Source organism: Phyllobates terribilis, unplaced genomic scaffold (assembly GCF_046119375.1).
Source record: "Phyllobates terribilis strain yellow unplaced genomic scaffold, ASM4611937v1 Scaffold_7__3_contigs__length_470593459, whole genome shotgun sequence".
NCBI lineage: Eukaryota > Metazoa > Chordata > Amphibia > Anura > Dendrobatidae > Phyllobates > Phyllobates terribilis.
Window position 1 is genome coordinate 242,215,951 of NW_027362767.1, and position 26,020 is coordinate 242,241,970.

At 41.8% G+C, this 26,020-nt stretch overlaps 1 protein-coding gene across 1 annotated transcript in view; it reads right to left on the minus strand.

Moving 5' to 3' along the window:
• The window catches only part of EEIG1 (estrogen-induced osteoclastogenesis regulator 1), a 54,929-nt gene that overhangs the window by 10,710 nt on the left and 18,199 nt on the right, over positions 1-26,020 (minus strand). The window contains exons 3-7 of the mRNA XM_073639992.1: positions 10,855-10,975; positions 9,530-9,559; positions 6,366-6,482; positions 5,145-5,191; positions 3,621-3,763 (exon numbers count right to left, since the gene is read on the minus strand). Of these exons, the coding sequence (XP_073496093.1) occupies positions 3,621-3,763; positions 5,145-5,191; positions 6,366-6,482; positions 9,530-9,559; positions 10,855-10,975 (458 nt within the window). The remainder of the gene's footprint in view (positions 1-3,620; positions 3,764-5,144; positions 5,192-6,365; positions 6,483-9,529; positions 9,560-10,854; positions 10,976-26,020) is intronic.

The window sequence follows — 26,020 nt, forward strand, 5'->3', positions numbered from 1 at the left end:
TTGTGGGGGAGCTCCAATGTTTGGGCACACAGGGACTCTCTAAATGCAACATGGTATCCGCTAACAAATTGAATGGAAAATCGGCTCAAATTGTTAGCGGACACCACATTGCGTTTGGAGAGCCCCTCTGTGCCCAAACTTTGGAGCTCCCCCACAAGTGACCCCATTTTGGAAACTAGACCCCCCAAGGCACCTTTCTAGATGCATAGTGAGCACTTGGAACCCCCAGGTGCTTCACAAATTGATTCGTAATAATGAAAAAGTGAAAAAAAAACACTTTTTCATTATTACGAATCAATTTGTGAAGCACCTGGGGGTTCCAAGTGCTCACTATGCATCTAGAAAGGTGCCTTGGGGGGTCTAGTTTCCAAAATGGGGTCACTTGTGGGGGAGCTCCAAAGTTTGGGCACAGAGGGGCTCTCCAAACGCAATGTGGTGTCCGCTAACAATTTGAGCCGATTTTCCATTCAATTTGTTAGCGGATACCATGTTGCATTTAGAGAGTCCCTGCGTGCCCAAACATTGGAGCTCCCCCACAAGTGACCCCATTTTGGAAACTAGACCCCCCAAGGCACCTATCTAGATTCATAGTGAGCACTTGAAACCCCAGGTGCTTCACAAATTGATTCATAAAAATGAAAAAGTGTTTTTTTTTTCACTTTTTCATTTTTACGAATCAATTTGTGAAGCACCTGGGGATTCCAAGTGCTCACTATGCATCTAGATAGGTGCCTTGGGGGGTCTAGTTTCCAAAATGGGGTCACTTGTGGGGGAGCTCCAATGTCTGGGCACACAGGGGCTCTCCAAACGCAACATGGAGTCCGCTAACAATTTGAGCCGATTTTCCATTCAATTTGTTAGCGGACACCATGTCGCATTTGGAGAGCCCGTGATGTGCCTAAACAGTGGAGCTCCCCCACAAGTGTCCCCATTTTGGAAACTATACCCCTCAAGGATTTTATTAAGGTGTATAGTGAACATTTTGAACCCAGAGGTACGGCACAGAATTTGTTTACATTAGGTCATCATATTGAATAAGTTGTCATTATTCTTGAGCGCAAGTGCTCGCTACTTGAATTTGCATCGGGTACTCAGGTATGCACCATGTACAGCGTGTGCTCGAGTGACATGCTCGAGTCCCTGCTCCGCATGTTTCACGGTTATTAGACACCCAAAAAAAAACATGCGGGGATCGCTCGTGCATGGCAGGCAATCCCCGTAAAGTTTTTTGGCCGCGAAGCATATGGGGCAGAGACTCGAGCATGTCACTCAAATACCCACGATACTCAATGCATACCAGAGCACCCGATGCAAACTCAAGTAGCGAGCACTTGCTCTCAACACTAGTCGCCATATCGTCATCTTTTTTTCTTACTTTTGAAAAAAATCCCAACCCCAGCCCTAACCCTAGCACAACCCTAGCCCCAGCACAACCCTAGCCCCAGCACAACCCTAGCCCCAGCACAACCCTAGCCCCAAACCTAACCCAAGAGTTTATTTCTGACGCCGTTCCTTGTGCGGTATAAGTGATTAGACGACTTTATTCTTCGGGTCGGTGTGATTACAGCAATGCCAGAATCATATGGGGTTTTTATGACTGACAGCTGTCACACACTAAAAGACGCATTTTTTGTAAAATCTAGTTTTTGCATCGCCATATTTTGAGAGCTATAATTTTTCCAGATTTTGGCAGACAGTCATGTGACGGCTCGTTTTTTTGCGGGATGACTTGACGTTGTTATTGGTGCCATTTTCAGGCACGTGACATTTTTTGATCGCTTTCTATTCCGATTTTTGGGAGGCAGAATAAACAAAAACCAACAATTCAGGAATTTTTTTTTTTTTTTATTCTGTTCCACGTGTGGTAAAATTGATGAGGTAGCTTTATTCTTCGGGTCAGTACGTTTACAGCGGTACCACATTTGTATCATTTTTCTATGATTTGGCGCTTATACACAATAAAAGCTATTTTATAGAAAAAAATATTTTTTAGTATCGCTTTATTCTGAGAGCTATAACTTTTTTATTTTTCGGCTGATGGAGCTGTATGGCAGCTTGTTTTTTGCGGGACGAGATGACGTTTTCAGCGGTATCATTTTTATTTATATGCGTCTTTTTGATCGCGTGTTATTCCACTTTTTGTTTGGCGGTATGGTGATAAAGCATTGTTTTTTGCTTCTTTTTTTTTTTTTTTTTTTACCGTGTTCACTGAAGGGGTTAACTAGTGGGACAGTTTTATAGGTCAGGTTTTTCCGGACGCGGCGATACCAAATATGTGTACTTTTATTGTTTTTTTTTTTTTTTTTTTTATAATAATATTTATTGATGGGTACATTATATTTTTATTTTTGGTGTATTTTTTTTTTTATAATATTTTTGCACATTTTTTTTTTTTTTTCCACTTTCACACAGTTTATACACTTTATTACTTTGTCCCACTCTGGGACTTTCACTTTTTTTTTTCTGATCGTCTGCATGGCACAGGAATGGAGCACCATCCCTATGCCATGAAGGCTGTCAGAAATGCACAGTGTGAAGATTGCTTGGAGATGCACTGCGCATGTCCAAGCAATCTTCCTGCTCTCTGGTGACCCGGATGTTGTCATGACGACATCGGGTCGTCATGGCAACACCTGGGAAGCCTTTGCAGACTGCGCTGGAAGCCGGAAGAGGAGGTGAGTATCGCCGATCACCTCCCCTTGCCCCCGCAATGCCGCGATCGACTTCGATCGCAGCATCGCGGGGGTTAATGTGCTGGGAGCGGTGCAGGACCGCTCCCTGCACATAGTACCGGGTGTCAGCTGTGACAATCAGCTGACACCCGGCGGCGATCGTGCCCGCACAACCTGTGTGCGCGCGCGATCGCGATGACGTACTAATACGGGTCTGGCTCTTAAGTCCCAGGGCACAGACGCGTATTAGTACGTCAGATGTTATTAAGGGGTTAATGAGAAAAGAACAAGCTGGCCAAACCAAATAGCCTGCAATTAGTAAGTCATACAGATAAATAACAGCCTTTTCATAAGCTGCATTACTTATCCTGTACTGTTCCCGAGTTACACCCTGTATTACACTCCAGAGCTGCACTCACTATTCTGCTGGTGCAGTCACTGTGTACATACATTACATTACTGATCCTGTACTGTTACCGAGTTACATCCTGTATTATACCCCAGAGCTGCACTCACTATTATGCTGGTGCAGTCACTGTGCACATACATTACATTATTGATCCGGAGTTACATCCCGTATTATACGCCAGAGCTGCACTCACTGTTCTGCTGGTGCAGTCACTGTGTACATACATTACTTATCCAGTACTGATCCTGAGTTACATCCTGTATTGTACACTCCAGAGCAGCACTCACTATTCTGCTGGTGCAGTCACTGTGTACATACATTACATTACTTATCCTATACTGATCCTGAGATACATCCTGTATTATACTCCAGAGCTGCACTCACTATTCTGCTGGTGAAGTCACTGTACATACATTACATTACTGATCCTGTACTGTTCCCAAGTGACATCCTGTATTATACTCCAGAGCTGCACTCACTGTGTACATACATTACATTAATGTAGGAGATACAAAGAAGGTACAATGTGGTTCTGATACCTGAACTAAGAAGTGCCTGACGGCTCCGGTTCTTGCGTATTGATGTGCCACTGGTGGAACGTACAGTCCCCTCGCCCTTACAGGTCAATTGCAGAGAGGAATCCTGTCCAGGGGGGGAGACGGTCTTGGCGGTGGATGGAGCACTGCAAGACAAAGAGCAACACACAAGTTACTTACTCCGGCACTGCTAAACCCACAAGACTTAAAAGAACCTAAGCATTTACTTAAGAAAGAAAGAGAGAAATAAAAAGAAAAAAAAAGAAATGGAGAAAGAAAAGCGAAATTAAGAATTAGAGAAAGAAAAAGAAAGAAAGAAAAGAGTAATAAAGAGACAAAGAGAAAGAAATAAAGAGAGAAAGGAAGAAATAAAAAGAAAGTAATGGGGAAAGAAAAAGAGAAAAAAAGAGAAAGAAAGAATCAGACAAAAAGAAAGAAAGAAAGAAAAGAGATAAAGAGAACAAAAAAGAAAGAAAGTGAGGAAGAGAGCAAGAGAAATAAAAAGAAGAAGAAATGGAGACAAAAAAGAGAAATTAAGAGAAAGAAAGAGAAAGAAAGAAAAGGGAGAGAGAATCAGAGAAATAAAAAGAAAGAAAAGAGAGAAATAAACAGAAATAAATAAAAAAGAGGGAAAGAAAGTGGGAAAGAAAGCGGGAAAGAAAGTGGGAAAGAAAGCGGGAAAGAAAGTGGGAAAGAAAGTGGGAAAGAAAGTGGGAAAGAAAGTGGGAAAGAAAGTGGGAAAGAAAGTGGGAAAGAAAGTGGGAAAGATAGAGTGAGAGAAATAAAAAGAAGGAAATGGAGAACGAAAAGAGAAATTAAGAGAAAAATAAAGAGAGAAAGAAAGAAAAGAGTAATTAAAAGAAAGAAAGAAATAGAGAAAGAAAGAAAGAACAAACAAAAGAGGTGATCCCTGCAGGACATTTAAACACCGACAGAACCCTGTCCGACAATGTTACCAGGACCAGAGCCTGTAAGCATGTGCAGTAGCGGCTCCGCTGCTGTGACCTGCAGATGGCAGTACACTATAGTCAGGTTACAGCAGCGGAGCCCCTCCTGCTCATGCTCACAGGCTCTGGTAACATTCTAGGACAGGGTTCTGTCAATGGAACAAGACAGCGGCCGTTTTAAATATACTACATTGTTTACCTTCCTAGACTAAACAAATGTGGTTTACTAATTAAAAAGAAATTTAATCTTTTATTCATAATTACGTTTTGTTTCTAGCACAAAGAAACTCCTTTAAGGTTCTGTTCACATCCATTTTGATCAATTTCGCTATGTTACCCTGTCATTGTAGCAGAAAAACAGAAGTTGACAGCAGTTCTGGACTCGTCACATGACCATGAACAATTGCGTCCAGTAGACCCCGCTAACTAAAATGGGGTCTGTAATTTTACAATAAAAAAATGACACCGCATGCTGCGCTATTTTTCTGGTAAATAAGACACAGAAGCCCCAACGCAGATGTGACCCGAGTATATTAAGTGTTCTTGTCATCATATAAATAAGTTTATGAAAAACACTTACGTTTTGAAGCATGGGTCTCCAGAAAGGAGGGACATTGCAATACTGACCTGCCAAGAAAAGATGCAGAATTATAATGATTCTAATAAAAAAAAAAAATTGTACAGACCCCAATCTGTGGAGAAAAATTGGGCTGAGCACTAAACTTAGAAAGGTCCTGTCAACTTTGAACCAATTAATTAAATCTAAAAAAACCAAAAACAATAAAACCCTTTGTTTTTTTTGTATGCAGTCCCTTTGCAGACCTATGTAAAATGAAATGCAGCAGTTATACATCTTGCTTGCCAGTATCAGACAACGCAGGGTTTCTTTGTAGTCTGTAACTATGGAAACACACCAGTCTGCAAGGAGGCTGTATACACAAAATGGTAAAAACACTTCAAAGAAGACTAATCACTAAGTCAAAAGGGGCTGTTTTATGTTCTTATCTTATTTCCGATGTTCCCCTGAGTAATACGTTTTTTACTTTCTTTTAAATCCACCATACGGTTTCAGAGATACTAATTTCTACTGTCTCTACAGAGGAGGCGTGGCTCGCGGGGTGAGCCTAAAGACACGCCCCCAGAGAATCTCTTGAGTCACGCCCTCTTAGTAAAGACCATAAATATTAGCACTAAATAAAAAGGCCTATATCTCTGGAAAAGTATGGCGGATTTAAAAAAAGAAAAAAAACAAAATACTCAGGGGAGTGGCGGGAATAAAATAAAAAGCAAAAACTGACGCGGTGACAGGTCCCTTTAAGATACACTTGCATGTATCATGTAGCAGACATTATTTTCAAAAGTTCAAAAATATTACAGTCAGGCTAAAGCATCTTATAACAGAAAACAATAGAAAAAAAGAATCAAAGTTCAATTTCTTACTCAATCTGGTTTGTATAATGGGTGAAATGAGGGTGAATTTAATTGCAGGAAAGAGGAAATACGGGATGACAGAGTATAATGGAGGCTGAGACGGTGTGGACAAGCCAACATTGAGACTACAGGTTCATTAGAAATGAAGGCCATCAAAACTTGAGGCACATGATACCACATGCTTCAATATTTCCTGGTAACCTAATATCATAGTGACAGGAAATTATTCCGAATGTCTCCTTAGGTTGATCATTATATGGGATCGTAAATTACTTTAATTCTGGTAATCACTGATTAGTGGGAAATAAACAGGAAAGGGAAAATGAGATTAATACTCAGGTAGATCACTGTAGATATTGAATGCTATTACCTTCAGGATAGAATTATCCTGCCTGGTATTCCGTGTATCATATCCCTCCAGAAGACAGCAGCGTACTGTGGATCCGGAACCGGCAAACTCGGCCAGGTTCAGGTCAGCAAAGCCCAGCTGGAAAGCAGATTAAACCCAGGTTGAAAATATGCACAGACATATAGATGTGTTTAAAGTGGGTTTGTCTACCTTTTTTTCCTACTTAAATGCACATATTTAGGCCTAAAAATCATTTTTACAATTGGGTTTACTTAAACATTTTGCACAGTTTGCCTTCTATAGCCTCTGGGTGGCAATGACCATTGTTGGCTGCATAATGAGCTAACTGAAAATCCATTAGTGAGCTCACTGTGAAGGACAAATGGGAGAGTTTCTCACTCTTTTTTTAGCTCCTCTTGGCCATAGACCACATCAAAGTTGAATGTGCAGGGAAACGAGGAGCTTGTAAAAACAGAACGATGCAACATTTTGAATGAAACCCAATTGCAAAATATTTAGCCCCAAATACATGCTTTTAAGTAAAATAAAAAAATTGTCCTCACAGGTAGACAACCCAATATCTGACTTGCTAGGAAAGCCCTTGGCAGGCTGCACTTCACGTCACAACCATAGGTTGACGACACAGACACATACAATATAAACATCTCCCAACAGAGCATCACAAAATCATGTTTTTTTTTATGCTCCTCACTGCCACTCATCTCGGGATATGTTAAGCCAAAAGGAAAGGTTAGGAAGGATACATTCACATGTAAAGCGCCATGGAATAAAGGGCACTATAATAATAAATAATAAAAATACCGCAACATATGCATCACCCAGTCATGCCAGATATGGTTGCCAAGAAAATTGGCATATATGTACGACAGGCTAGACCCGTCCTACAGGATTCCCTCCACATATTTAAAAAATGAAGCGTGACTTTTCAAAATAAGACTTCGTCATCTTGTTTGACATCTAAGATGTCGTAAATTTAAGCTCAAAGCTGATGATGGGGTTTTGGGGTTGCTCCTACATCTGCTTAAAGGGGCTCTCCACTTTAGACAATCCCTATTTGTTGGAATGGTCAATACAGTGATCACAAGTGTCCTCCTACTGGGATCCTAGTGATCAGATGAAACCTGGCAATAAGTGCTTAATTTCCCAGCAGTGCCTCCAAAGGGAAAATTAGGTATTACACATGTCCATTCATATCAATGGATTGTCTGTGTAATGCAGGACAGGACGCGTCCTCCAGAGAGAGAGATGCTCTTTGTAGCTGCTCTCCACTCCAATAAAGGAGTTTTCTTGATCAGATCCCAAATTGGATATATGACTATCGAGTATAGGTTTTATAAACAGGACAAGCCCTTTAAAATAAAGGGCTAGAAGTTGCTTCCAGATTTGTAGACTATTGTCGCCATGTCGGCAAACAGACTACTTATTGTAAAGACGCATTGCAAGCATCCCACACTCTTCCACTTATCCCTGCAAATCACCAGCTGCTTAACCCCCTCTCAGCTAGCTTTGGAAGATCTTTATCCTGGGATTCGTGTTTGTCGTCCTTCCTTACTGCTTTCCCACTGCATCTAGTGTGCGTCACGTACTGTTATTGGCAGGGGGTCCCAACATCCCACCATGATGGCAGGAAACCCGTAGAGGAAGGGGTTTCAAATGAAAGGATGCTCAGCCCAAAGAGACCCCTCACCGGCTTCCTCCTAATATTGCTGACCACGCTATTTGTCCGAACACTCCAGATCTTTGCCATTTAGCGAAATGACAATGTGATATCAACCTGATTGATGTCCCAGCTAATTGTCATGTGAACGACCGTAGGAATCTTGCCCAGTAATCCTCCCTACTTGGCTTCCCTAGCAAAATCCATATACATTGCTAATCCTCATGGCGTGAAGCATACCTGAATATCTGTGACTAACTGTCTAATTATAAACAACATCCAGAGCTGTCACATTCATAGTAACCATCACACATACTAAAAATGTTCAGGATGTTTTTATAAATGTCTACAGGAAATTTTCCTACAGGTTGTAAGTTATGGACATCTTTGTATCCTTTTTTTCTAACTGCACTGCATTGTAAGAAGAAAAAAAAAACATTTCCGCAATTGGTTGTCATTAAAAATTGGAACCGATAAGCTTTTGATGCTTGCATCTATTGCAATACATTGCAAGCTGCTCAATGCTGTTCAGTGTCAGTCCTGATAACTGGGCTCCCTGTTGTCTCAGTCTCCAGTCTATTGGACCCAAATGTAACGTTTGTTTAGTAAGCACCTATTCCACCTGATTTCATTCTCTCCCCCCCCCCACCACCAAACATTTAAGCTAAATTCTGCTGAGTGTGCATATGTTTTAATGGGTACAGGGGGGGGTACAAGACCCTTCCAGACACCTCTCGTCCACCAGTCCAGCAAAAATCAGCGGTAATCTAATGTGCATGGGGGCCTTAAAGGAGTTACTACAATTCATCCACTGGATAGATCAGTGGTGGTCTGACCACTGATCGCTATGATCAGTAAAGTCCCATTTGAATGGAGGGGAGGTCGAGCTTGACCGCTGTTAAGCTATTCAAACTTGATTTATAGACCGGAGATAGTCAAGCACAGTACTTGGTATTTGGAGCAGTCCCATAGAGATCGAATGGCGTTGTAGAAAACAAAAGTTACCACCATTCTATTTAAAAAAAATCTCTCTGTTCTGGCAATCAGTTGGGGTCTGACTGCTGAGACATAGATCTAGCAGTTAACATCCCCAAATTTGATATGATAAAAAATGAAATTAGAAAGTCATTCAGAAGTAGATTGTTGCAGTTGAAGACTGATCAAAGTCTATCTGTCAGGATGAGCAATTAACAGCATTGAGCAGCTTGCAATGTGCTTGCATGCAAGCTGCAGAAACATTTTTATTAAAAGCAACTAGAGAAAATTTCTATTCTACATGAAATGCAAAAAAATGCAAAGGTGTCCATTTCCTTTAATACTTATAACTGATTGCATGTCAATAGGATATGTTCTCAATATGTTTGTTTTTTTTCTTTCTGCCCAATTTTAATGATGCCATGCTGCCTGTTTTTTAATTTGCAGCCCTTGAAGGACTTTGTCAACTAAGTGGTCAGAACTGGGGTTAGGGAAATGGTGTGTGGTGACTGAATTATGTCCTCCGTCTTACCTTTGAATATGTTTTTCCACCCTTTAGTTCCTGTAACAGGAAAAGACAGATTATTATTTCCAGTGTGACACTATCAACAAACCACATAACCAGCATGTGAGAATCGGCTGCACTGGCGTGATAGTACTAGCCCGGATCTGCAGTAATAACATACACGAGGGTCATGATGTCAGAGGGTTAAAGTAAATCCCACATCTGACATGAGCGCGTCACATACGGAGTGAATAACAATGTAGAAATCGAACCATCCACATGGTTACACAGTGCTACAAATAAGAGTGACAGTCATTATGCACAAAGGTAAAAGCCAAAGGAAGGCAAAATACTTTCTATACATAATTTACTAATAATGTATATGACAGACTATTACCTTTAAAAAGAATGCAAATCTCCATTAAAAAAAACAAGATATTGGCCACTAGGGGCACTGTTTCATTTCCACATGTATTTAACTTTCCTAGAATTAAAGGGGTATTCCAGTGCAAACAATTATTTTGTGATAATTGCTAGATCAGTGCGAGTTTGACTGCTGGGACCCATGACCAGTTGTGAATGGAGCAGTAGGGTGCATGCAGAACCAGTGGTCTATTCAACCCCTACTAGCTGGGGGGTCTTGTGAATGGGAGGGAAACAGGGGACTCTACTCTCCACATTGAAAACACATGTATGCTCTGCTGGATGGAATATGCATGTGAATTGTGGTTGAATGGAGCAGTAGGGGCATGCAAAATTAGCGTTTTATGCAATACACTGGGCTTTTGGTTTTGGTGATCGGTGGGAGTCTCAGAGTTTGGATTTCCATTCTTAGAATGAACAAGTCATATTTTATTCATATCGGAATATACCTTTTAATGCCTGCAGTAGTGTTCAGTACAGGGTTGCTTGGTTGATAATCCTAAGGTGGCCATACTCATTAATGCCGGATAAACAAGCTGATTTCGGTGACACCGACCAACCATCTAATGTATATGGGGGTCTCCCGGCTCTTAGTCAGTAACGTCCAAGAGTATCATCATGTACTTTAGACAAAGGCTGACCTCAAAAACATCAAAATACTGTCCCTCTTTATTGGCATTTGCAGGCGATGGACCCGCTTCCAATAAAACTGCATGCTATTACAACTGTATATCTACAGATGAGATCATTCTGCCAATCCAATCCCATATCCCCTCCGTGCATAATTATATGGCCTCAGCATCGTACTAAATCCATAGGCTGCACGCTCAGATTATAAGGCTTAGCAGACATAATAGTCTCTTTAAGCAAAAGCCACCTAACCACCCCCCAACAAATCCCAATTTATGTCACTAATGTCATCTGCTTACTTTCCGGACAGAGACTCTGCAGATACACGGGTCCAGCACACCAGTTGCAGGGTTGGCACTCATTTTACAGACAAAGGTCAGCTTTTTCTTCCAGCGAACACAGTTTTCTTGTACTTCCTCCCTGTGATAAGAGACAGAAGGGGATACATTTAGTCAAAACTATGGACAAGGCCTCGCAAAGGCAGAAAAAGATACCTCTACATTTCTAGTCCATAGACAAGACAATAAAATAAAAGGAGCATAAAATGTCATAGTTAAACCAGGACGCATTGCCAATCCCAAATTGTAGCTAAATGTCTCTAAATTAGGAACTTTTGCAACTTTTCATTATATATCACATCTGAAAGTTGCCCTGATCTGTAATCATCTGCGCCAATCCTAAGCCCTCTTCTGAGTTATGCATTTTTTGTACTATTATTATATCCTATGCTCATTACAAAGCCAAGCCAGCCCCCTTCCTTTGTCTATGCATCAGAGGTGATACTGAAGGGGGCTGGCTTAGCTATTGAAATGAGCATAGGATATAATAAACGGATGATAGATGTGGGACCCGAGGACGGGTTCTGCACCGGCATCAGTGCACGGCTCTCTGCACCAATTTGTATGGGAGTTCTCAAAATTGCATGGATTGGGGGGGAGCTCCTAACAAGCAAACAAGGGGGGGGCCTCCTAACAAGCAAAGCTTAATATGGTCTCCTGACTTTCTGAATAGTAAATCGGTAATTTGCACTCAACACCAGATAGCGCTGCACAGTCAGACATATAGGTTTTCGCTTTTTAGGGGAACGGCTCTCAATCATCACAGATGTCGGTTTCTCACTTCCGTAGCCAAAGCCACAACTGTCTGACAAATGTGAGAAGTCTGTTCTTTCATCTTGTGAGCACCTCAGCGGTTTCCTTTGCAGAACCTGCACCCACACTGAATGGAAGCATCAATCAGATTACCCTGCAAATGAGCCGTCACGGCACACAACCACGCTGGGTGCTAAATAATTTATAATCACCACAGCTCAAAAAAAACACCCCCAAAACATCAAATCAAGGAGCAGTCGCCTCCCAATTACGGTATATGCATCACATCAAGGATCTATATCAGTGTTCATCCTGCGCTTCCTGCTTCATGGAAATAATGTCAGAATTTTTCTTTTTATGGTCCAAGCCTCGAAGGAGGTGTTACAACACGGTATGGCTGCAGAACAATACCGATTCGTATGCTATACAACCCCATGTGCATTATTTGGGTGCATTTTGTGCAGCAATCGGATCCCACGAGCTTGGCACGACTAATATGAGCCTGAAAATAAAGTTAATAGGCCATAATAAGCTGTGAGTTATTCTGGGCCCAGACATCGCTTTCAGCATTTTGACAAATCTGACAACCACGCAGGTAAAAATTTTGCAGCAATTATACTGATTGAAACCCAGCGATGTGCGATTGCAGCTGATGGGCGGCCAAGCTGCCATAGCTAGCAGAACTTCCTTTACTTCACAGCCGGCTGCACAGGCCAAGATAAAAAAAAAAAAAGAAAAAGCGATGAGACCCATTAGAATGAGCCCAGAAGCTAAGAGCAGGGGAGGGGGAGAGACGGCAGCCTCCGGTCTAGGAGCAGGCTCAGTAATTGCTATTCCTTTTCAGCAGATGATAACCTTCTGTCAAGTCTTCCAGAGATTTTCAATGGCAGGTGACTGCAGGCCCTTGGTGTAGCTGGGGGTCCTCTGGACAGAACCTGCATTGGGGGGTGGGGGGTGTTTTCAGGTCTGTTGCAGAATCTGCACAACTAATGAATATTAATATCCAATACTGAATATAATTAATTATAATTAGGAATATTTGCCATTAAAAGACACTGTGGCGTCTTGTTTTCCTACAATTAGAACCCTGGCACTGGCAGCATATCCGAGCAATACACCATCAATCTCACTAGGGGATGGGATGGCGGCCATATTGGTTATCAACCAGAAAGTAAAGTTTGCCAAACTTGCTGAGGATGTACGAAATCCCTCCAAATGGCATACATCAGGGAAAAAAGGATTGGGCATGTTGCATTTTAATATGCTCATTCCTTTTAATCTTGAATTAATGAATTGTAAAAAAAAATGGGTGGAAATAAAAACCCCAAGATATTTACCTACCAGACCAGAATTAATCCTCAATACTCTGTGTCCTGGCAGTGAGGGGCATCACTTGCGCACTGCAGTCAATCAGCAGCCGGTGATCGGCTGCAGCTTTCACATTCCATTGAAGCCAGAAGAGAATTAGTTTATTTTCAAGCTCAGATTGACTGTGAAGGCTGCAGACGATCAAAGCGTCTAATTAGCAGCAGCAGTCACAATACCCTTCTACCCCTACCAGAAGAAGCTATGAGACCGGCGGGAGTGCAGAGTACAGAGGAGTTGCGCTGGTCCTTTAGAGGAATATCCATTTTTTTTGTTTTTCCAACACCCTGGCCCATGTTGAAATAGTTGACAACTAGGATATATAGCAATAGTTGAATATAGGTATTCAGTATCATATATAGCAAAACCCAAATTCGTAATGTCAACACCACTGACGGGAAACATGGAAGGACAGCCGTGGGTTATCTTCCTGCTAAGAGGCAGAACATATAAGCTCGCAGTAATCTTGCTTTACTCCCTTATCAGACACTAGGGAGAGGGATATCTGGCGCAGCTCATGATAGAGATAAACAGATGCAAGCGGCGGCTGGGGACCCGGTGAAGCCGTAAACACCAGTTAACATGAGTGACAGAACCTCCCTCCGCACAGCGAGGACAGGAGATGCTAAATCATCTGTACTGTGGTAAGGTCACATTTCCTGCAAAAAATAAAAAAAGTGTTCAAAACCGATGCGGTCTTAAGGTATGGCGGAAGGAAATGGCTTTTTACGAAAATAAAAATGTACGTTCTTATAACAGGGGGTGGAGGGGACGTAAGTGATTAATTAAAGAGAACACAGGAACTCAATCTATTATAACCAGTGGAATGGCAGCAATACTTTTCTCAACAAGAGTTTATAATCATGTTTCACAGCTTAATTACTGGGGTTGTCAAGGAGAGAATGTCCCTAGCAACCAGTCTGTCTCAAACAATCATATCTTCAAGCTCTTAATCTATTATAAACAGTGGAATAGACGCATTTGTTTTCTCAACAAGTGTCTATAATAATGTTTGATGGCTAAAATGACTTGGGTTGTCAAGAAGAGTGTCCCTAGCAACCAATATGTCTCAGATTAATCAGGTTTTCAACCTTAGGCCTACATGGACATGGAGCTCAGTTCATAGTAAGAGCAAGGAAACTTTGCTTTATCCTTTTCGGACACCTTTTCTGATGGACATCCTATGGTACTCGCTCAGGAAATCTTAGGCCGGGTTTACATGAGTGTATTTCACAGTCCGTCTATTCTGGTGCCTGGTCTCCCGACCCGAACCTAAAGGTGCATATGCATCTATGAGGCTGTAAATTACAGTTGGGAGACCTGCGGCCAGTCCTGGCATTGCATTCAGTATACAGACCATGAAATACGCTTGTGTGAACTCTGTCTAAGATTTCCCGAGTAAGTACCATAGGATGTCCATCAGAAAAAGGTGGAATGGAAGTGTTCATTTTCTCAAAAACAGACTATAATGATGTCTTGACAGCTAAATTATTGGGGTTGTTAAGCACAGAGTCCCTAGCAACCAGGCTTGCACTGTCATTGAGCCAATTCTGAGAAAAGACCAGGAGACTTTACTCAATCCCTTACCACCCAGGAGTCTTCTGGTGGACATCTACCGTACGTGCTTTACCCTAACTCAGATTCATACTACTCCACTGGATACCTCTGAACACCCTAATCTTTAGTGAGGATTTATGTTAATTGTCCTCTGTGAAACACAAAATTAAGTCCAGCTTTATTCTCTTAATATCACTTTCCAGGTTGGGATGAATACATTATAACATGTCTCGGGAAAGGGGTCCTACAGACAGAACTGGGCTTTGTCACACAATTGGGACAAGCCTAAGAAAAAACAAAAATACCAGGTGAACTAAACATTATCTTGGATGTTAACAGTTTGTGTAATATAATTTTAATCGTGAACACATCTAAAACTTTCAAAACTTGTTGAGAAGCCACATAAAGCCAAAAAGATTACTAATGCCTCGAAAATTGGAACCAATTAGCCTCATAACTCACTAAATGAATGACGTTACAAGTTTAGCTGTCGGTGTTGACACTACACAGTTCTTGGACTTCAGTCGACTTTGGCTCAAGGTTACTTTAAAATAATTTTTCGAGTATTGTAGCAGAATAATAAGAAACTATTAGGGAGGGAACTTCTTGAAAGTGTCCCATAAAGTCCTGAAGATTACAGGTCAAGATTCAATGGCCAACAGGAGAAACTCAACACGTTTCTGTATCGGTTGGACTCACTCTAGTGTTTTTTGCCACCATACACTGTTATGCCTAAATGTTTGTGCGATTGGGGTGATTCTGTACTTTGTTTCAACAGTCGGACCCCCTCCTCTGCTTTCTAATTGATATTTCAATAATGGGTATGGCAGGAAATATCCTTCGAAGCCCCAAACGTGTCAGCAAGAACACGCAATTTCCACATTCTTATCTTTAGAGATACAACATGTAATAACGGTTTCTGGAATATGTCCGGGTCTAAGATTTCACAACATGCCAGTAAACCATCGAGGGGTAAAAAAAAACAAAAAAAAAAACTTGAATTGCCAGTCTTATCTCTAGTGATAAACATAAGCAAAGGCAACTAGTCTGATGTACGACATAGGTGGACCAACCGGATTCCTGGACCTGCAGGCAGGAACAAGTTTTCCAATCAACACATTCCTAAAATTCTTCAGGGATCACGGAAGGTCAAAGTCCAACCTCACAGCACGAGAAGGTAGAAACGAGACCCAAGAATTTGACACATGCAGTACACTTTCTATTAAGGAAAAAAAACAGAATTGGTCTCATCCCTGATATTAAGCCGTATACCATGTAAAGGCTTTTCGCAGAGAATAATACAACTATGATTATACTGCATCTCATGTGTCGTTTCCGGAGCCCACTCTTGTAGTTAATGCAATTTCATTAATTTTTTTCCCCCCAAAACAACATGGAAGAGAAGAAAACCGCGCCACCTAATGGTCAACTATCCGAGAAAAATAAATAAAGTTTAATATGTTTAAGAACAACTTCATTTAATTTTCTCTCATCTATAAAGAAAGGATCATAGAGCCAGTCAAAACCAAAATTTGCGTACCCTATTTCTGCAAGTTATATTGTACGATGCAAATACTTTATCCCATTTATTGGTTTGGATTAATAAACCCCACACCATAGCGGCAGATTTCAGAAGACTTAATAGATGAGCATTCCCATGTCAGAGAGTTCACTCTTCCCCACCGTCTGTACAGCAGCGCCTGTGCTGGGGGTTATTTCTCCCGGCTTGTTTGTAAAAACAAAGACACATTATAGAGCGGCAGGGATGGAATTTCTCCAAACTCTGGCATAACAATGGCTGTGCCCTCCTCCCCCCTTAAAAGGCACAAAAGGACAATAAGATGTTGCCACAATCCCTTCTGTGTAACACTATAGACCTGTGGGTCAGCTGCCTGGTACTGAACCAAAGGGAGCAGCAAAAGAGGGGGCCCGCAGCACCTGCGGGTAGACCACTGCTGGAAACCGCTTTCTGTACCTTTATACCGCAGCAGGTGCACTTTCATCGTATGTGTTACAGGCTCACCAAAAATTTACTATAAATTACATCTTGCCCAAAGTAATTTCTGTAAATGTGGAAATGGATTCTGGCAAGTGAAGAAGCAAAAAAAATCCTTAAACATAAAAACAAAAATGCTTGATCCGGGATCACCTAATAAAAGGAACTACTGTATGATATCCATATGTCCTATATGCATAAACTGGGAATTATACAACCCCAAAAAAAACGTTATAGGGGATGGATATCCGCAATGCATAGTGAAATTCGCAACAAAAAACATATTTTGCGGCCAATTTGTATAGCACAATTTAGCATCCTAGACTTGACAGGCTACAATCTTAGGTGCTCTGAGTTCGAATCAGACCAGGTCAATATAAAGTTTACATGCTTCTTCCAAGTGTTATGGAAAAATTAGATTGTAAGCCTTATGGGCAAACGCAGGATTCTGTTTTCCTGCTGCCGGTGTTAGTGGGACCTCAGGTGTACGTAACTGATACAGCATCTCCTTTTGTCTGGTCACATAGCTTATGTAAGAAAACAAGAACTGCTGAGGCAACAGGAGATGATAGGTTTAGTTCATTACTGACAAAGGCACGGAGAGAATTACAGGTTTGTGCCAAAGGCTGGGTCAGGGTTGTAATTACTAAACCACAGGGACAAGTTGCTGTTGTCACAAAAAGAAGGTCTGACGAGATTCTTCCTGTTGGCGGAACAGAAAAGCTTTACTGTATCACCTGAGACATAAGAATCACACTGTCCCCCTGCTGCCCCTTCAGCACGTCCTCACAGCTCGCCTGTATACCTATAATACTAAAGTGCTCAGATACACAACAGCACGGGCACTGGCTGTAATCACGAAGAGTTGACAGATGGGCACAAAGGAACGCCATGAATGCAAAAAGGATGTTCTTACATTTGAAGAATTAGAGATTACTGTGCTGTAATACAATAGCACAAGTACTGGGCTCGGCCAACTTAACTCTTTAGTCTTCATTTACGGAGTCCCTTCGGTTTTCCTGGCTAGGAAGGTGTTAAAAGGGGTGTGATCAAGATCGGATTTTTCCCGTTTCCATAGCAATGTGGGATATAGTGGAACCGTGCGTGCCGTGTAGTTAACTTTTTCTTTGATTGACTGGAACCAAAATAGCTGAAAATAACAATGCGCCGAGCCCACGCTATAGGAGCGGGGGATTGGATATCTCGCATGGTGTTCCCAGGAGAGAAAAAAATAAAAATTTGGAAGGAGCGGTGGTTTACAAGGTGCAGGGCAGTCTGCCTTAATTGCATTCAGATGTTCTGTTCTACCTCCGGCCTAACATTTTCCCCTACAAGACCCCCAAATGGCTAGTATCAGATTTCAGCGGACACAATGGAAGAATTTAGCAAACACTTTACTGTTGTCAATTCGTTTTTTTTTGCAACAGGGGGGAGGTGGGGAGAAAGAAATTTACTAGCCCACCCTTCTCTCTGCCAGGCTCATGCATGTTTGTTTAGCCACTATCCGCTCTGGTATAGTCCCCGACACGACATGAATGGTTATCACACTTGCTATTCACCAGCTGTACCTTTCCCATGTATGAGAATGAAGAGGGCAGCCTCCATGATTCAGACAAAGGGCTCCTTTTATAAGCAGGCACCAATGCCCTTAAGTAACAAAGACCTCCTTTAGTACCTGTCTATGAATACAGTTCAGCCCGTTCCTCTTTTAATAACAGAACAGACTCAAAACTACGGTTATTAGACATTATTTACAGGTGGAAAACTTAAGAATCTGTTCACACTTAACAGATATATTCAAAATAACTGGCCGGGCAGTAAAGTGCTGCTGAAAAATATCTTCAAAAGAAACTGAGGTGCGATTTTATTTAATTAATTACATGCATATCTACCTTTAACACAACATCACAAAAACTCAAAACAGATTTTTTTTCTTCGATCACACCAAGGGTATCTTCACGGATCGGCTTCAAAACCGCCATAAATAATACACCTCAAGTATTCCTTGATTTCAGTGGGAAATCCACATGGATGTTCATTCAACTTGTTGTTTTTTTTCTGTCTAGGTGGGGAAAAAAAAAAAAGTGACAAGTCACCTGATGCGGATTCCTCCTGGAATCTGTTCCAAACTTGACAACTGCAAGTCAAAAAACTGCAAAAATAAACATGAATATTAGGGTTAAACAAACTTCAAAAACCTCCCCAAAATCCACAGGAGATCTGAAAACCTCAACAAAAAAAAAAACTAGATGAATTCCAGATGTGGATTTTTGCTGAAAACCATGTCAGATTTGTCCACCTCAAAAAAAGAAAAACTCAGTGTGAACATACCCTAAGGTTTAGTGCCCACGATGCAGAAACGAAGCAGAAATTTTCCTGAGCATTTCTGCATCTCCTTGGCAGAAAAACGCATGCGTATTTGCCATACGTTTTTCCAATGCATTGTATAGGCAAATACGCATGCAGAAACGCACAAGAATTGGTCATGTCCGTATTCTTTCTGCGAGCAAAATCTGTGCAGAACTTGCAGAATGTCATAGGAAGTCATGGGATAAGGTATGCAATGTGTTTTCTGGAGCAATTACGCGCTGCAAATACGCACCAAAAACGCATCGTGGGCACACAGCCTTAGGGTAAATGCGCATGGGACGGATTCCGTGTGGATTTGAGCATAGAAACTTTGTAAGGGAATAATAGAAAAAAGCAGTGAAGTACTGTACTTGCTGTGGAAATTGATCTGTGGTGCTAATTTTTACATTGTCAAGAATTTCTGGCAAATTTTCTGTACTGATGTCAATGGGCAAGTTAAAATCTGCAAGGAAAGATACTGATGAGGATTTCAATGTCAATTACCTGCGAGTCAGCTAACAAAATCTGCCATTGTGGTGACTTCCAATTTCTGTTCAGAATGGGATAGGAAAATCCACTGTAACAAATCTGAACCAAAGTGTGCATGAGTTTCCTGTGGATCTGCTGCAGAAAGCAGAGCTGCCCCTTAAATGCACTTTCATGCTATATTCTCATTATACTGGATCTGATCCATAAAGTTCATAGAATGGAGCGGAGTAACCTATGTACTCATTGGTATGCAGATGAGCATTGTTACTTGGAACAGGAATCCTATAATTAAAAATGCCCTCATTGTTTAGTTCGGTCAGTGATGCAATACCCTTAAATCACTGACTCCGATCTCTGATATTACCAAGTTGCAACCTGCAGCCAAATGCATTATATAATATATATTTATACACAGCTAACAAAGATTGAGGTTGTGTTAGGGTATGTTCACATGTTGTGTATTTGCAGTGTTTTTTCTGCACCAAAAAAAGTAGTGGCAGGAAAAACATTTTTTTAAGCAGTTTTACATGAGTTTTTAAATCTTCACCCATTCATTTGAAATAGTGAAAAACTCTGCAAAATCCTTGAAAGAATTGGCATGCTGCGTCTTGGCAAAAAACACTGCAGAGCTCAAAATCCGCGAAAAAAAAAAGCAGAGTGTGCATGAGATTTTAGAGATCTCATTAATTAGGTGGGTACTGTAAAATGCCAAATATGCTGCGTAAAAAAAGGTACAAAAAAGCCCCATGTAAACATACCGATTGGGTTTTATACTGATCATTGCCACGTTGTGGGTTGATTGAAAATTCAGAACAAATTAATTCACTCCAAAAAACTTCTCCGAGCGCTGGAAACGCTTTGTGACTCAGTTATGTCACAATCCTTCAGACGAGGGACATATAAAAAGCTATTTAAAGCTTCAAATGCATTAGTACAGACTCTAAACAACATCTAAGGCAACTAGAGCAGCGATCGCTCCGCTGTAATAATCACGGCAATTGTCTTTTTCTATTACCTTACATGTCCTATATATCATCCTCATATGTCTCATCTATAGCGCCCATAAAGCTTCAAGTATTCCTTCACCGTAAGAACACGCAGTCGTCTCACCAGCCGTATACATTGTATTACAGGCCGATCTTGGGAGTAAACAGGTCCTGACTTGCAGAGATTTAATGTCTGTATTGTGTACCGACTGCAATGTATTGTGTTTGGTATATACCAAAAGTCCAAAACCGCTTAAAAAAAGACAGAGAAAAACACGAGAAAAACTTGCAAACTTCATGAAGATGTTGTCCTTGATCAAATTCAAACCGAGGACCTCAGCGCTGCAAGACAAAAGTGCCAACGATTGAGCTGGGGTCCTGGGAACAAGTCCGGCCAATGATTCAAACCCAAGACCACTGACTGCAACATATCTGTGTTGAGATGGCCATGCAAAATCCTTCTTTCTGAAATCAGAAAGGAGTCAAGAGCCACCATACACATCAGATGGTTGGCTGATCTTGCCAAAATCAAGTGGAGAGGGGAGATTTGGCTGATGTCCGTCACCTACAGATATTGCAAGGTGACCTGTGAAAATCAATAGAGGTAACTGGATATCTATAGCTCTAAGCTTTAGCGGAAGCAGGGTCCTGATTAGGGAAACATCCTCTACGATTTAGGTGGTCGGTATCTTGAGGTATGCAGGGAACTGTAGTATTACTAAAGGGGACTTGTGTTTAATATCATGGTGCTCAACTATAACCTCGGATTATAAAGCCGTGGACTCGGGGCTATCAGAATAATTATTACTGTTGTGCAAACTCAGACAGTTCTTCTTTCAGGATTGGAAGTCACATTTTAACCACAATGCAACTCCTACACCCACAATCGTTTGGGTTTTGGTCAGACTTTGGATTGATAACCTTTGACGGAAGCTATTTAAGGGCATGAGCAGATTCGGCAATGGCTGGTGGAGCTCTTTGAGATCACAGACACTCAATCAAGCCTATACCATAACTGGGTTACAAGTCTAGATCATGACCGGGTCACAAGCCGAGACTATATCATGACTGGGTTATAAGCTAAACTTACACCACAACTGGGTTACAAGTCAAGTGTATATAGCATGATTGGTTTACAAAGCCAAGCCTATAGCGTAACTTGGTCATGCTAAAGGCTTGTTTTGTAATTCAATCAATCATGGTATAGGCTCTGCTTTCAACCCGGTCATGGTATAGGCTTGGCTTGTAACTCAGTCATGGTATACGCTTAAGCTAATAACCCAGTCATGGAATAGGCTTGGTTTGTAAATTGGTCATTGTATAGGCTTGATTTGTAACCTGGCCATGGTATTGGCTTGCCTTGAGACCCTGTCATGTTATAGGCTTGGCTAGTGACTCTGTCATAGTAAAGGTTTGTGACCTGGCCATAAAATAGGTTTAGCTTGTAACCTGATTATGAGTATAGGCTTGGATTGTAACCCAGTCAGGGTATAGGCTTGAATTGTAACCCAGTCATGGTATAGGCTTGGATTGTAACCCAGTCACGGTATAGGCTTTGCTTCTGACCCGGTCATGGCATAGCTTGTGATCCGGTCATGCTAAAGGTTTGACTTGTGACCTGGGTTACAAGCTGTGTGCCTTGTATCAGGAGTAAGGGGGGCTTCATGTTGCAATCTGAATACTCTTTCCTTACTCTGGCATGTGGGAGAAGTGAGATTGATATATAACTTGTCAGAGACCGGTCTGTAAGCAGTTAAAGGGTGAGTCCGGCTGATATGACCCGTGCATTCCGCAGATAAGCGGCAGCAGGGCCTGGGACCCCGAGCTGTGGAGCAGGAAGGATTTTTTATGATAAACTTGCAACTTCCTAAACAACAGGATTTGAGAGAGGAAGGACATCGGGACAGAGATGTTATGGACATGTTCCCAGTGGATATGATACTTCTGTAATAATATATAGGATACATGGGACATAACACATCATACTGCAAGTCCTCATCCATACATCCGCTATATAGTGCATGCCTACTTCAGGATCCCCATACTGTCCACTAAAGGTACTTGATTTTATCAGACTTTTCCACTACCACTTGTGAAATGGTCATCCACTAAGCAAAGTGCTCAATTCAAGACCGTCCAAGAGGCACATTACTAGTTCTATGGGTAGTAAATTGCACCTCATGTTATTACAATCATGAAGAGTTTAATTGAACTCATGTAATCTGTCTCATTAGAACAGGTCTTTCTTTCTGTGAGGGTGTTGGCGGCAATCTCGGTGGGTGATGAGGGTGGCGGCAGGAATTCTCTCTTTTGTGAAGGGAGCCGCGAATATCTTCATGCAAAGGTCGATGGGGAATTATTTCTCAACCGAAGGAAAGTTTAGAGGAAAAAAAAAGAAGGAAAATATATTGTTTGATCAAGGTTGGGCTATGTCTAGAATCATAGATAACGCTACTTTGAACTGCAGCATTGTACTGATGGACAGATGGGAACTGTAGGTTATTAACCTAAGTAATAAAATTAGATATAGTACCGGGTTTTAGTAAAGCAGGTGAGGGCGGTTATTCAGTAACATGAAGGTGCCATTAAGATATAAGCCAGTTGTACACAGAACAAAGGCTCCGATGTGGCTGTGATGTCAGCTTTATACTAGTTTGATGAGGATCCCGAACAAAAGACCCATCCCAAATTTAAATGGGTTTTCTAAATTGGCCAATAGGTCGGTGTGTTGCCGTCAGTGATGTGGTAAGAACAAGGATGTCACTGTGGTATCTTTTTGACATTCTCAATATTTGGCAGAATGACTGAATAAATAAATGTCCAAATATTCTGACAACGTATTGGGTAAATAATAGTCGAGGAGCCGACGGTACCTGGCAGTCACTGAATGCACATACAAGCTTTTGTGGGTAATGGTTATTAGGTGTAATTGTCTTGGATGTTTGTTTTGGACCCAACACGTACAGTGGTGGTCAGAACAATATCTGCTCACGTGGGCAACTTACATTAAACCACGTGTCAAAAAAATGCAATATGGGACATCAGTATGTGAAATCTTCCGTAGTTATCCTATTATGGACCATCAGTCCAGAAGACAGGCCCATTAGGGTATGGGTTGATGGGCCCAGACTGAAAGCTCAGCAGAAGACAACCTAATTTGGACCACTTACTGGGGTCTACTTATGACAAGATCCACAAATAAAGTAGATCAGTCAAAATTACAATATAGTTTAAAGGGATTTTCTGGGGCCACTCACTTCTGCATCATCAGGAGGTGAGCACCACTCATGAAATCACCTGCCAGAATGCATTATCAGCAAGTATCAAGCATGAGTCCAATTTTAATGAATATCCTAGGCGCAGGACACCTACCGATTGTGCCCACATCCTGGCATGTAATGATGACACATCATCAGCATAACTCACCTCCTGATGCGGAAGTGCGTGGCACCGGAGAATGCTTTAGTAGCTGGTCAGGCAGGCATCGTGTGAGGAGACCCCCACATATTGCTAAAACTAAGGGGCAGAAGAGCTCAGCCAAGCATTTGTTTTCTCGTAAAAGTGGGGGTAGCTGAACAGGGGCTCATAGAAAGTCCAGCGCTTGGCTCAGTGCCGGCAGAATGTTTCCGCCCTGCCATTTTAGTGATGGGGGGGGGGTTCCAGCATCCGAGTCTCCGCTTATTAAAAACTTCTATATTTTCCTTTTAAAAGGTGCATTTATTCCTTAAAGTGGCCTGGCAAATGTTTTGTACGTATAGAGGGTGGTGGTATAGTAACCCCAAGAAACTCAAGTCCGATGCTGCTGGTAGCAAAAGTATCATAGATGATTAGAATGGAAAGTTTGCTGAATATAAGGCTGATGCGATTCGGCAGCCACTTACCTTTACAGGATTATCATCACTGACCTTTTCTATTCTTAGTTGCATGTTTACCAGCCTGTGCATTTCTAGATGACACAACACTTCACATTCACGTATACTGACAATACTAGAAACCTGCCTGAATCATCCGGGATCAATGACTCCAGGCCGAGACTACGCCGTAGATAGAAATTTGGAGAGAAAATAACCCGATATACTGCTTCAAATCATAAAGGTGAATGAATTGTACCTGCTACACCCTTCACTAAAATGCAGGAGGCATGTAGGTTTAAAAAATAAGCCTATCTGGTGTCATTCTCCAAGGACTTGATGTTTTTCAAGAGGAACTAAAACAATTCCAGGGCAGTGACAAACACGTCAGGAGGAACGTCAGGCATTCAGCGCTGCGATCCGAGAGCATAGCACCTATTGTGTGTTTTCTATGCAGTTGCCAACACACCTTGTAAGTTCAGCACACACTGGTCCTAGCAACGCGCCGTCACGGTGCCATCTCCCTGCACGCTGGGCAGAGGTCGCAGCTCCGGGAGGGACGCAGCCAGTTACATCTCTAATTAACGTGATCTGCACCTGCTCCAGGTATTGACCCTATAGCAATATATTCCTATGCCTGTATTCTGCTGCCATCACTACCTAGCAGAAACCATCAGCAGGGGTATTGCCACTTGCTGATGGATCCATCCACCAGCAGAATCTACCTAAAGCCTGGTGACCCCTACAGTTGAGAGAGACCAATGTTTGATCCCACCTCTCACCCTATACAACATGAAATGCTGGCAAACAAAGGCGAAAGTAGCGTTAAAGGGATTACTCCCCAAAAAATCAAGTGATCCTTCCTCCATAGCATAGGGGTCAACTTGCTAACTACTGTGGGTTTGACCGCTGAGACCCACCGAGATCCTGAAAACGGGGCTCTAGCATCCAGAGAAGTTAGCTCTGCACTCCATCGTGAATTTAGCGGAGGTGCACAAACTCGGCCTCCGCTCTATTATCTATGGAACTGCCGGAAATAGCCGAGCGCTGTGCTCAGAAATCCTATAGACAATGAATGGATCGAAGGCCGAGCAGGTGCATCTTTGCTAAATTTAGGGTTGAGCTTCAGAGTCCCATTCTCGGGATCGCAGGGGGTTCGAGAAGTTGTGACCTAACCTATAGGTATATTTTGGAAGAAACGGACAGACAACCATCTAATATGAATAGGTGTGTCCCCCGACACAACCCATATAGTGGCAAATGTTGAGTAAAGGAAGGATTGGGCAAGGTATATTTCTGGGCCAAGACAAGTGTGCATGTATAAGGGGTTTTGCAGTAGTAATAGCAAGTTATATGGCTTGGATTACTTATATTTTGTGCATTCAAAATAGCAGAAAGCAAAACATAAGTGATAGAGGATGACTTAAGCCAGAGCTCGGCTTTATATGACTTAACATTTAGCAATATGAAGAGAGTCTTTATTTCTCAAGGATTTTTAGAAACAGCGCTCGCTTTGATGAGAAGTTAAAGAAGTTGACCTCATCGAACAATGAGTTATACGACCACTCGATTCGGGTCCGTCACACTTCTTCTGGATGGTCTTGGCCGTCTTATCAGGAAGGTCCATCCTGTAAATCAGCGTTTCATTATTAAGGTGTTTCGATCACAACATTACTTTGATGCATTATGGGGCCGAACGTAAAAAAGACTGCAAACAACTGCAGATCAAGAGTTGATTAAAGGACAAGACTACAAGAAATCACATTGCAGAATTTGGGTCG